Here is a 13,957-nt window from a genome sequence, read left to right as displayed (position 1 = left end):
ATATTTTTTCCTGTTTTAGGCCCACCTGGTCTACCAGGTAAGATACCAATGAATTTCCAGTAACATTGGGGAGGGTGGCTGGGCATTCCTCCATCAGGTTTAAATAAAGCAGGAGTGTGGGGAAGGAGAAAGGAAAGGAGCTGTAGTAATTCTGCATGCCATCATCTCCCTTTCCCAGACCATAAGCCCAATAGTTCCAAGTATCCTATTTCCTGTCTACTGTCTGGGAAGGAAAGGAGAGGGATGGAGAAGGAAATAGCTCCTATCCTCAAATTATCTTTGACAGTCTGGATTCAACCCATCAGCCCTGCAGCTTTTCATACTAAGGGTTTTACCCTGCTATTTATATAATGCATATAAAGAGACTGCATCAATTTCAGCCCAATTGAAAGCTGGTGCTGAATATTCTGCAAATAATCACTAATTTTGTGTTTTGGTTTAGGACCCCCAGGAGTAAATGGGTTACCAGGACACAATGGATCAGATGGATTACCTGGCATTAAAGGACCAAAAGGAGAAAAAGGAGCAAATGGGAAAAAAGGAAAAATGGGTATTTTGGCAAAACTTATAAATAATTCCTTATCCTGTGTCTTTGCAGTTGCTTTTCAAGAAAAATGAAAACTGGTGGTTGAAAAACTAGGGGACTTTTGATTCAATGATATCCTGCAAGGGTTTGTTATCTGTTCTGCAGGCCCTTCCCATCTTCCCCCAACACCTAGCCAAACCTTGATAAAGTATCATTTAAGACTTGGGGAAAGGGCAGGTAGGTGGTACAGTGGATAAAATACCGGCCCTGCATTCAAGAGGACCTGAGTTCAAATCTGGCCTCAAACACTTGACATTTACTAGCTGTGTGACCATGGGCAAGTCACTTAACCCTCATTGTCCCGCAAAAAAAAAAAAAAAAAAAAAAAAAAAAAACCTTGGACAAAATGATCTTTCCAGCTGGTTTCTGAGCCCCATAAGCTATCTTGCTTCCTGGGGTAATGGCTGACAGAGGACAAAAAAGGACTAAGGAGAATACTATGAATCACATTGGCCCTGAGCCCCCACCCACCCAGATTTTTCCCTTTTCAGTCTCAGTGGTACCCTCTCTGCTCTCTTCTCTATCTCCACTATCCTTCCCCCTACACCTTAGAGCCTTGTGTTTTGACTCAAGGTTTATTCATTTCAATTCAACACATAGTTATTAAGCATCGGTTAGGTGGAGGATACACCCAGGTCTAAAAATACAAAGACAAAAGTGAAACAGTCCCTGTTTCCAAAGAGTTTATATTCTACTGGGAGATGTCATATGTACACAGACAAGTACATTAAAAAGACATAGAAAGTATTCAAAGTTATTTCAGGAGGGGAAGAGTTCTAACAAATGGGAAGATCAGGAAAGGTCTTCTGTAGAAGGTGGAGCCCCTGAGCTATGCTTTGAAGAGAGGGGATGGACGAGGTGAAGATAAGAACAGAGTATATTCCAGACACAGGGGACCACCTGAGCAAGGGTGACAACTATGTGGGGGAAAAGTTAGAAGTCCATTTCAACCAGAACACAAAGCATGAAGGAGAATAATATTAAATATTAACACTAAATATGGGGGGGGGGGCAGCTACGTGGTGCAGTGAATAGAGCACTGGCCCTGGATTCAGGAGGACCTGAGTTCAAATCCGGCCTTAGACAGTTGATATTTACTAGCTGTGTGACCCTTGGCAACTCACTTAACCCCAATTGCCTCACCCCCAAAAAAAAACCCAAATCCTTTACAGATAAAGAAACTGAGTTCTAGTTATTGTCAGTGTCTATACATAGGTATATATCATATACATAAATATTTGCTATAGTTATGTTGTTGTTCAACCATTTCAGTTGTGTTTGACTCTACATGACCCTATTTGGGGTTTTCTTGGTAAAGATTCTGGAATGGTTTGCCATTTCCTTCTCTAGCTCATTTTACAGATGAAACTGAGGCAAACAGAGTTAAGTGACTTGCCCAGGGTCATACAGCTAGTAAGTGCCTATCATAGTTGTAATTATAGTCAGTTTGTATATAATCCTGGTTCTAGCCTTATCACTTTGCCTTACTTCATATTCATTTTTCTATTTTTCTTTGTATGATTTATATTTATAGCAGCATATCATTCCATTCCATTAACTTTTTCTTAATAAGACCTGTGATTTTATCAATATAGGGAGTCTCTGGTGAGGAATAGCCTCTCCAAAACTGCAGTCCAGCACCTTCTCTTCATCTTATATAGAGGCTTCTCTGGAGGCCATGATTAGATTGACATGCCAGGTCACATGGCCAATCTGGATCAGAGCCAGCAATTGGACCCAGGTCTTCCTAAGACCAAGGCCAGCTCTCTATCCACTATGCCATGCTGTGTCTACATCATTATACCATAATGTACTCATCATTTTCCAATGACTGGACATAGGGATCATTTCCAGTTTGTTGTTTTTCACACTAGATTCTTGAGGTGAGCTCTGGATTTGGTATCAGAGAACCTGGGTTCAAATCCCTGGCTCTGCCACTTATTACTCGACTTTGGTCAGTTAGCTGCTTCATCTTTCTGGGCCTCAGTTTCTTTATCTGTAAAGTAAAGGATTTGTAATAGAATAAACTATTCAAGTCCCCGTTCACCTCTAAAACTAAGTTCCTAAGAAATGCTTAAAGTATGTTGTGGTTTTTTTGTTTGTGTCTGAGGCTGGATTTGAACTCAGATCCTCCTGAATCCAGGGCCAGTGCTTTATCCCCTGTGCCACCTAGATGCCCCCTAAAGTATGTGTTAAGGAAGATCAGTGAGCAGCAGCAGTGAATAGAAGGTTAAACTTGTAGCCAGAAAAACTTGGATTTAAGTTCTATCCCTGACATGTCTTGGCTTGGCAGTGATGGGCAAGTCACTTCTCTTAACCTTGGCAATTCTTGAAGACTAGAAGTCACAGAATAGTTGCCCAACTTTGTCACTGAAGGAAGGCACTTCAACACTGGGAGTTTCCTTGTGTGGATTTACAAGCTTGGAACTCTTCTCCCACCACATTTATCCTGTAACCAAAGGAAAGGGGGGGAGAAGGAGGGGGGGCAGAGGGGGGAAGGGAGGGGGGGAAGGAAGGAAGGAAGGGAAGGAAGGAAGGAAAAAGTAAGTTGTTGGTATACAAGATATGCTGGAGAGAGGTAATATAAGAATAAAAGCCAGCTTGACAAGTCAGCAATGATAAAGGCATGAGATGGCAGTGAAAATGAAACCTAAGATAAATTTCAAAGGAAGAAATTACTGACCTTGGTGACTACATGGATGTAGATAGAGGATAAAGGAGAAGAAAGAAACAAAGATGACCATGACACTTCTAGAATAGAAACTAAGGAAAATGGTGAGATCACGATGAAAAATAGGGAGCTGATTCATACAGAAAGATAATGAGGTGTTCAGTTTGGAACATGTCAAATTTGAGAATATGGACTGGTATAACCAAATAGGAGCATCCTATAAACAGCTGGAAGTACATGTCTAGAGTACAGGTCAGGGCCGTAGACAGGGATTTGTGAGTCACCTTCATCAGAAGTGATAATTAAAGCCATGGGAGGGGATGCATGCACTGAGGAAGTTACCAGTTGAGAAACAGCAGGGGGTTGAGGACAGAGTCTTGGGAAGGAGCTATAGTTGAAGAAGAGTCAGTAAAAGAGATTGGCAGAGAAGGAGTGAATAATGCCAAATATCACAGAGATAGTCAAAGAGGATGAAGACTAAGAGAAGACCACTGACTTTGTCAACAACGCTTTCATTAGTGACCTTTTACAAAATGATCTTAGAAAAGCCATGGAAAAGTCACAGTGCAAGGAATTCCAAAAGGAATAGATGGTTAAGAAAGTGGGAGCAGTCAAAGTGGACCATATATTTGAGACGTTTGACAGCAAAAAGAAAACCATATCTGGAATGTAGCCAGGTCAGTTAATGGGTTATTTGGTTGATGGGGGTAGTTTTTGTTTGATTTTATTTTTTAAGATAAAGGAGACAAGTAACTCTGAGTTTTGAACCAGATCTTGAAAGATGCATTAGAGAGTGAAAACAGAGATCAGAAGAGATAATACAGTAGCATGTATCTGTTTTATCCTGCTTATGATAAGCTCTCTCTTTAAAAGAAAAAAATTACACACACACACAAGGTTTATGAGATATGTCATTGTTATTGTTAATTAACCATTGCCTGTGTTGTGAACATTTCTAAGTCTGACAAAGAAACAACAAAGTCTCCAAGCTAAAGGAAATAGGTTTATTGAGAGAGGGCCGATCTCACAATAAAGCCGGTCTCAAGCAGGGGTAGGTCCTGAGATACCCCAAGCTTGAAGCTCACCAGGGTTTTATATACCCTCCCAGGGTTTACAAATTCTAGACAAACTTCTTCTCAAATTGCAATCATTGGTTGAGCTGCCAAAAAATTTGCTTTCTAGCCACTAGCTTTTCCATTAGTGGGGAATATCATGATCTGCAAACCGTGATGTAATAGATGTTAGCTAGAAAGCTACTTAGGATTGTTTATCAGAATCACAATCTACCAAGTAGAATTGCTGGACACCAAATGTTGAGATGGATAATATGATATCTAGAAGCAACAGATGACAGCTAGGGATAATTTCTAGCAAGACTTGATGATCATACAACATTGGCTCTCCAACATTGAGATTAGCTCTATCATTCACTTAATCTACAAATAAAATAGAATAAAATATTTAGATATAGTAAATCACAATTTTTAGTTGATATACTGATCATTATCATAATTCAATCTCTTATAACTAAGGGGTTGGGAAAATCTCACTCACACTGGCTATAGAGTTATAACCAGGGTAAGGTAAATGCATGGAGGGAGTAATTTTTCCCCTCTGTTAGCTCAATGTACACAATCTTTTGTGGCTTATATCTCCATGGGGAGTGGGGATAAAAGGCAAGTCCAGGAGTGGATGAGACTGAAGAATTAGGTAGCCAGTAGATGTTAGGGGAGGAAGAGAAAGGAATGAGCCACTCCCTTTCTAAGTACTAATGTACCTGTGGTTGAATTACCTTGTCCAGGGCCTACCTGTTCTCCTCTTTCACAACTGAATTTGCCCAAGTTTCAGGATTACAGCTCTCTCTCTCTGTCTTTCCTCCACTCTCCTCTCCTTCTTCTCTTTTTCTCCCCCTCTCCCTCCCTCTCTCTGTCTCTTTCTCACTCTCTTTATCTCTCTCTTCCCTCTCCTCCTTTTCTCTTTCTCCCTGTCTCTGTCTATCTCTTTCTCACACACGCAGACAAGCACACGGATTGTAGTACTAGGCTTTGTGATGATTAAAATATACAAGAGACATAGTTTCTGAGTAACTTAATCATTTTATTAATAGGTCAGCAGATTATTAATAAAGGGATGGTCATTTAGCCATCTCTCAGACCAAAGACCTCTAATGACAGTGGGGTTTCAGCTTATATACCCTTCTAACTGTAGGAGCTGTATCACACAGCAATGAAATCTAATTGGTTGACATGGTTTGGAGGTTTATTATATTAAAATGAAGTAGGGGATTGTGACTGTAGTCACTCAAATCTCCTTAAGAGAGGCATTAGAGAAATAATCTAGGCCCCATCCAAACTGATAGGGTCACAATAGTTTCTACCTAGCTGTGATTCGAACTCATCTAAAAAGTTCTTTAACTATCTAGACAAACTCTGTCTTCCCCCAAGACACCTTTGTAAGCTTGGGTTGGGTTTGACTCAGATGAATCTTACTTTCAAAGAGAAATTGTCTTTGGAGTAGGGCTGGGGGGAGAAAGGACTAAGAAAGAAGGGGAGATCACTGGGTCCCCCAAGATGTCAATTATTTATAATTATTTCTCACAGCTTCTAACATCACACAGTTCATGAGACCATAAACTTCCAGAACACTATAGGATTTTCTAGAAAATTTCATCAGCTCCTGCATAGAATAGAAATTTTAAACAAATATGTCTTAATTCCCCCCAAATTAAGAGTCCAGAAAGAAAAAGAAAAAAGAAAAGTACCTTTAGCAACTTTTTGGCCCTAGATTCAGGAAGACCTGAGTTCAACTCTGGCCTGGGACACTTGACACTTACTAGCTGTGTGCCCCTGGGCATGTCACTTAACCCTCATTGCCCCACCAAAAAAAAAAAAAGAGTCCAATGGCACTGTTAACTATAAGCCTTTGAACACAAACTAATGACTATCTTAATTTGAGTTTGATAAGCAAACATTCGCCTCCTACCTATCCTTTCACTTTTTTTTAAAGTAAAAAGGAAATCACAGATCACAGGTGGGTAATAGATATGTCTTGCTCAGAAAATGAGCTCTGAGCATGAGAGAAAAACAACTACATGCAAAAAAAAAAAAACCACCCTGTGGCAGAATTATTGGATCTCATTACAAATTGGCAGGCTGTTCTTCCATGCTTTGCTTAGCGGGAGCCCTCTGTGAAAACGTGGCTTGCAGAAATAAGGCAGAGTTCTGAGGTCAGTTCAGTCCAAGAAATTACAACCACAAATTATTCAGGATTAACTGATACTTATGTTTATTATAATAATTATCCAAGAATATCATCCCAGAATAATGATGATAGTGCCTCTACAGACTATTTGGCTTGTCCCAAGAAACCACTAGAAATTTAAATCAGATTTTCTTCTGAAGTCATTGCACAGCATTCAATCAATCAATATTTGATCAGTGTCTATGCCTAGCCCTGTGCTAAACTGAGAGGAGAACAAAAGAAGTATAAGATATATCCTTGCCCTTGGGAACACTAGACCAAAAATTTGTTAGTAAATCTAGCAAAAAATGAAATAATGTGATGCATCCGTGGGTCCCTGTATATCTGGGGTGAATACTCTTTCTAGAATTCTAGATTTACATTAATCATTTGGTTTCCTGGTGATATGAAAGGTATAGAGAGCACTCAAGAAACTATGTCATTAGGAATTCTTGTCTGTGGAAACTTTCCATCTTGGGAAAGAGAAAGGCACTGTAGGGAAAAAAAGAAAAGGAAATGTTGGAGCTAGATAGAAAAATGACAGAACTTTAAAGAATCAGCATGTTGGAGCTAGAAGGAATTGTAGAGATCATCTGGTCCAGTGGTATTAAATTCAAATAGAAACAAGGACCACTAAACTATACATAAGGATCTCTATGGGCTACATATTAACTTAGTTTTAACATGTAATGTTATCTATGTTTTATTGTATTTTGTTTATTATTTATTTATTATGCTATTTAATATTTATTAATAATTTTATTAAAATCAATTTAATTAATTATAGATAATATCACTCTATTACTATTATTATTTGTTAAATTTATTTAAAATATTTTATTATTAAAACAATTAATATTATTTTATTATTACTTATATATTTATATTTACTTGTTATACATTTATTAATTACATTTTTTATGTGGTACAGGGGCATACAGCTGAATGTTTGACATCTCTGATCTAATCCAAATCCCCTCATTTTCCACATGAGGAAATGGAGGCCCGGACAGGATTACCTAGCTAATTAGTGGAAAAAACATTATAATCATACATCCCAACATCAAAACTATTTCAGTTAAAAAATAATTCTTTAATTAAAATGACCAAAGTTATGTTAATTACTAGCTTCAGGGAGGGAGATTTTTAAAAGCTTTTGAAATGTTAGTCTGAGTCTTTGTCCTTGTCCTTGTCCTTGTCTTTGTCCTACTAGAAAAAGAATTTCAGAGAATCAAACTAACCAAAACAAGATGAAAAAGTCACATTACCAAACTTTATGTGGTCTTCCTCTCTGACATACCATATTTTTCTAGGAAGTTAAGTTCATTTCTCAATCTCAAAGGATTTAAGCTTATCATAATTTAGAATCAGTATAGTACAATGTAAAGAGCATTCACTTGGAATCCACAGAACTGGGTCCAAATTGGACACTTACTACCTGTGTAACCTTGGACAAATCACTTCACATTGTTGGACTTCAATTTCCTTATCTACAGATGAGGGGATTGGACCACAACCTGGGAACTATATAAACAAAATTATTTTTAAAAAATTATATAAATAAAATCAGATTTAAATACTTGGAGAAATATTCATTGTTCATGGGTAGGCAGGGCCAATATAACAAAAATGACAATTTCTACCTAAACTAATTTATATATTCGATGCCATCTCAATTAAATTACTAAAAATTTATTTTACTGAATTATAAAGAATAGTAACAATTCATTTGGAAAAACAAAAAGTCAAGAATATCAAAGAAAATAATGAAAAATGTAAAGGAAGGAAGTTAAACCATACTAGATCTTAAAGTATACTATAAGGGAATAATTGTCAAAACTATCCAAGCAATGTTCTTTCCAGCTCTAAATACATGATCCTATGAACCAGGAGGTATCCCTTTAATAAACACAGTTCTGCCTGGAGGGTGTGGTCAACTGCATAGTCCAGAGACTACAAAAACAAAAGCCCATAGTTCCCAACTGATTCTCCAAGTCAGAGCAGCCCTTTTCCCAGAGTATGGCTTGAGTCTGAAGTGTTGCTGACATCATGGCCCGGAACCTTGCCCCTCCTCTCTTTTTACCATCTGCACAGTCTAACTTTGCCCACTGCCTTGTGTCTACTGCTTTACCAGCTCTGTCCCCCCATTAACCTCAGTAGCTATCTTCTCCACATCACCACCATGACCTATATGTAGGTCCTGGAATATCCTTAGGACTGGCAGCTCAGTTTCACAATCTAATTCTGAACAGTAGGTGCATCTTCATCATTATAGATCTCCTCTTTTTGTAGGTGTTAATTTCTGGAATCAGCTTCTGAAGTGATGGGCACCTCTAATCCCAAAGCTGTTTCAATCCATATCAGGGTTGTCTCCAGGAATGGGAACCTAGTTAGGGGTGATGCCCTTCTAGAGTCCTCCATTAAGAGTTCTCTGGAATGGACAGCTAGGTGGTGCAGTGGATAGAGCACCGGCCCTGCAGTCAGGAGGACCTGAGTTCAAATCCAACCTCAGACACTTAACACTTACTAGCTGTGTGACCCTGGCCAAGTCACTTAACCCCAATTGCCCCCGCCCAAAAAAAAAAAAGAGTTCTCTAGGAAATGGAGGGGACCGTCAGTGTTCATATTTCTTCATTGTTTCTAATTTCCTCTTCTCTATAACTTGGTTCCTGTACTTCATATGATCATGGATTTAAAAATAGGAGTCTTAGAGGTTATCTAGTTCAATCCCCTCATTTGATAGATGAGAAAACTGAGGCCAAGACCACAAAGTAATAGTAATAGCATTTATATAGCACCTATTGTGTGCCAGGTTCTTTACAAATATCTCATTTGATTCCCACAACCCTGGGAGGTAGGTGTTATTAGTATCCCCATTTTACAGTTGAGGAAACAGAGGTTAAATGACTTTCACAAGGTCACACAGCTAGTAAATGTCTGAGGCTGAATTTGAAATCAGATCTTCATAACTCCAGGTCCACTGCTGTATCCACTGTACCATCTCTCTCTGTTAAGGGATTAAGCTGGAATTTGAACCCAAGTTCTCTGACTCCAAATCTAGTAACATTTCCATGATAACTCATCACCTGATATGTCCTCAGTCATCTTGCCTGTGTAAATTAGGCAACTAGAATGATTGAACAGTCCTATGATTTGAGACATGATCTTAATACAGTAATTTATAAAGGGCAAGAGGTTAAATTGACCTAATGTAAATCATCAAACCTTATTGTAACCAAGAAGGGGAAATGAAGTAGAAAGTTGAAGTCATAGATATTAGGAGCAATGTCCCATTCTTAACTTGGTTGCTTCCCAAAACTTTTTTTGTTTGTTTGTTTTTATAGCTAACACAAGGGGAAGGGATATGCCAAAGTTGGGGTAGGGGGAAGGTTAAAGTCACATCTCTTGGTACTAATATAATTAAATGGATTGCCTAGAGGAAATAAAACTGTTGAAGTCAGAATTCTATCTCTCTGGCCAAGCAAAGCTGGAAGGGTAAAAAGTCCTGAAGGTTGTGAAAGTTCAAGAATGCTTTCAGAAAATTTTTAATTAGGTAGATAGGTAGAGGAAGAACAGATTACAGAGATTCTTGAAAGCCAGACATACTTAATGGATGCAATAGACAACAGGAAGCCTTTGTAGGTTCTTTATTTATATGATTATAGATTTAGAGCTAAATGCCCCTTAGAGAGCATATAGTTCAACCCTCTGATTTCACAAATAAAGAAACTGAAGCCCAGAAGTGAAGTAAGTCATTTGCCCAAGGTTATGGAATCACATATTCTCCAAGTGAAAAAAAGACTTCAGAGGTTATTTAGCCTGGCTTCAGCTTGGACAATTAAATAACAAACCTCTGATGGCCAGTTTCCTTATTTGTGAGATAAGGAAGTTAGCCTCAATGGCCAACTTCTCCTAGCTTGACATTATGAAATTAATTATTTAACATTCCCTAGATAACTTTATTCCCTTTAGAATCTTAGAACATCATTCCCTCCTCTAATGCCTGCTTATTTGAGGTTGACCTACAGAGGTGTTTTGGACAAGAATAGTAACTGATATTTATTTTTGTTTTCAAGTTTTCATTATCTCATTTAATCATTTGGTTGACTGTTTATTCATCCATATTTCAATGCTAGGTTCAGTCTTGGGGCAGCTAGTTGGCTCAATGGATAGAGTGGCAGTTCTGGAATCAGGAAGAATCATCTTCCTGACTTCAAATCTGGCCTCAGATATTTGCTAGCTGTGTGACCCTGGGCAAGTAACTTAAGCTTGTTTGCCTCAGTTTTCTCACCTGTAAAATGATCTGGAGAAGGAAATGACAAACCTACTCCAGTATCTTTACCAAGAAAACCCCAAATGGAGTCATGAGGAGTCAGATACACCTGAGAAATGACTGAACAAGGTTCAGTCTTAATCAAGAAGCTTCTTGATCTATATTTTGTCTTCACATGATAAGAACAAAGGAAAGAATGGACTAAAAGGAGGAGACACTGGGAGCAAAAAACTCAACTTGGAGGCAGAATTCATAATTCAGGCAGTGAATAAGGGAAAGCAACCAAAAATAAAGAGGACAAGTACCAAAGATCTATAATCAGGATCACACAAAACCTGGCAGCTATCACCTTAAAGGAAAGGGGAGCTTCACCTCAAATAATATTTGGAAAAAAAATTTCCCCATTTCTAGAATAAGAAAAGGGAATTGTCCCTAAGCCCAGAGAATTCTAGGATTCTCCCAATTCAATTTTTAAAAAACAACCCAGGTAGAAACATCTTCCATGAATGCAGATCATGGACAACTCATGTGCAAGGCACTGAGATATTAGTTGAACCGGTCAGGATCACACAAGCAGTAGGCATCAGAAGCAGGACTGGAACCAAGGTCTTCCTACCTCTAAAATCTGCACTCTCTCCACAAGGTCACGCTGCCTTTTTCCCCAAACGCTCATGCTAATAGAACTGCATGGAGTGGGCAGACAAGAAAGAAAAACCAAAGTTCTAGCACTTGCACCAGGCAAACAAAACTCGTGGCTTTCTTTTCCCTGAAAAACATGTTCAGTACAGTAGCTACATGTCATAAGGCCAAACAATGCTGACATTCATTAGTGACCATTGTATCAAACTTGCAGACCTCACTTTCTCTAAGTAGCGTGGAGGCAAAATGATTGAGCCACAATAGGAAATTTTACTGGGAAATGAAGACTGCACTTTGTTGTACTTCTAACACTCCATTCTTCTAGCTCTGTGACAAATAAAATTTTCCCAAGAAATAAGAGGGAATGTTTTGGTAAGACTTGCTTAAGGAAATATTTTTCCTGCATTCCATCATCTAATAATTGAATTCAGAACAAAAATAGAAATAGACCCAGGCTTTGGGGATTGTGTTTTCTGTTACCACTCTCTAAACAGAAATTTCCTCATCCATGAAATAAAGATAATATTAACTTACCTTACAAGGTTATGAGAATCAAATGAGATGGTATATGTAGAGAACTTTACAAGTCTTAAATCAATATAAAATTATGCTTCTTATTTAATTATTATAGAATATGTAATTATGCTATATATTATAATCATATAATAATAAAAAATTATTCCCTTCTTCCACCTTAAATTATTTCAGAAAAAGGTTAAGAGGCCACAGAAATAATTATATGGGGGCAAAATCCTTTCCCTGTTATAAATCCTTTAAAAAGACAGTCTCTGACATGACACACACACATTTTTAAAAGCTGTATGGATGTTTTTATTTTAATATGATAGTCATTTGGAGTATACCTCCAACCCATTCATCTTTGACCACTTGTAACAAAGAAAAATGATTCAGTAAAACTAGCTGTGGCTGTGCCCATGTCTGACAGTGTATTCAACATTCCACACCCACAATCTCCCACCTCTCTATCAAAAGGAGATGCTTTTGAGGGCAGCCAGGTGGCACAGTGGATAGAGCACCAGCCCTGGATCCAGAAGGACCTGAGTTCAAATCCAGCCTCAGACACTGGACACTTACTAGTTGTGTTACCCTGGGCAAGTCACTTAACCCTCATTGCCCCAACAAAACAAAACAAAAAAGAAAAGGAAAGAAAAAAAGGAGATGCTTTTCAGTATACTCAGAGTTATTGTTGTTTTGTGTTAATCTTCTCAGGGTTTTTTTTTCATCTTCATTCTTTATCAGTTCATACAAATCTTTCAACCTGTAATGATATATACTGAAAAACATAAATAAAAATAGTCTTTAATCCTAGATAACCTAGCTTCTTGGCTATTGAAATATTTTTTGGATTAAGAAAATTTTCAACTTTTAATTGAATTTAATGCTGAATTCAAGCATGAAAGCTTTGCAGTTACATATTTGAACGTTTTAAAAAGGGAAAGACGAAAGAATGAAAGAATGTAATCAGAAATCAGGCACTGATGTCTTTGTGAAACCAGCAAATATCTTGAAAATAATATAATGAAGTAACCACCAAATGATTTTCCCAAGCTCTGTCATATCTAAGTCTTTTAAAATCTTCAGATTGTATCAGTGACATTCTTGGGTCAGTGTGCTTGGATTCTATGGCAACAGTTCTTATTTTTTGTCCCCAGTAGATAATGTGCCTAAATTTATATTTAAAATGAAGACAAAAGAATGCTGTAGCATACAGAGCTACCCTTCTTCCTTACACATATGGACATAAAATTCTTTGCCAAACAAGTGAGCCACTGGGTAGGTTGAACTAGGTGATCTCTAAGGTCCTCCCAGCTCTAACATCTCATGAGTCTATTATTGATTGTCCAACTATAGTGTATATGGGGCAGCTAAGTGGAACAGTGGATAGAAATTAAGCATAGAGTCAGGAAGACCTAAATTCAAAGTCTACCTCAGGTACTTACTAGCTGTGTGGCCCTAGGCAAGTCATTTAACCTCTCTCAGCCTCATTTTCCTTATCTGTAAAAATCCTGTATCTGTAAAAATGAAAATAATAATACCTCACAGGGTTGTTGTCAGAATCAATAAGATGACAAGCTTTGTAAACCTTGAAACTCTATATAAATACTAGACATTATTTTTGTATGACCAGGGACAATAAATAGTAACCCCTACCAGTTGTAAGAGTTTTAAGTTGAATGGACTCTAGGCTTGTCCAAAGACTAGCCTACCTGAGATCTCATAGAGTAATAACATGTTGGATGAAAGGTGATGGATTTTTCCCACTATACCAACCACCTACTAAGTTATATAGGGGTTATGTTTATGCTACCTAAGAAATTACAATCCTTTGAAGTACCAAAATAACTATGGTTTAGGGATTAGTTGTATTTCAATGCAATATAAATTATTTGAATGCAATTTGCCAGATTTCCCCAAAATAATGGTCTTCCTGGCATTGGAAGTATTCATAGGCTAATTAATCAAAATTAGAACTAGAAGTAGCCTTAGAGATCATTAAGTCAAGCCCCCTAATTTTACAGATGAGGAA

The 13,957-nt window shown here is 37.8% G+C and overlaps 1 protein-coding gene across 1 annotated transcript in view; it reads left to right on the top strand.

The window, feature by feature from the left end:
• Positions 1–13,957, top strand: part of GLDN (gliomedin) — a 98,140-nt gene that overhangs the window by 48,732 nt on the left and 35,451 nt on the right. Inside the window, exons 3-4 of the mRNA XM_043990086.1 lie at positions 20–37; positions 443–550. Of these exons, the coding sequence (XP_043846021.1) occupies positions 20–37; positions 443–550 (126 nt within the window). The remainder of the gene's footprint in view (positions 1–19; positions 38–442; positions 551–13,957) is intronic.

Source organism: Dromiciops gliroides, chromosome 2 (assembly GCF_019393635.1).
Source record: "Dromiciops gliroides isolate mDroGli1 chromosome 2, mDroGli1.pri, whole genome shotgun sequence".
Taxonomy (NCBI): domain Eukaryota; kingdom Metazoa; phylum Chordata; class Mammalia; order Microbiotheria; family Microbiotheriidae; genus Dromiciops; species Dromiciops gliroides.
This window is presented reverse-complemented; position numbering and strand designations above follow the sequence as displayed.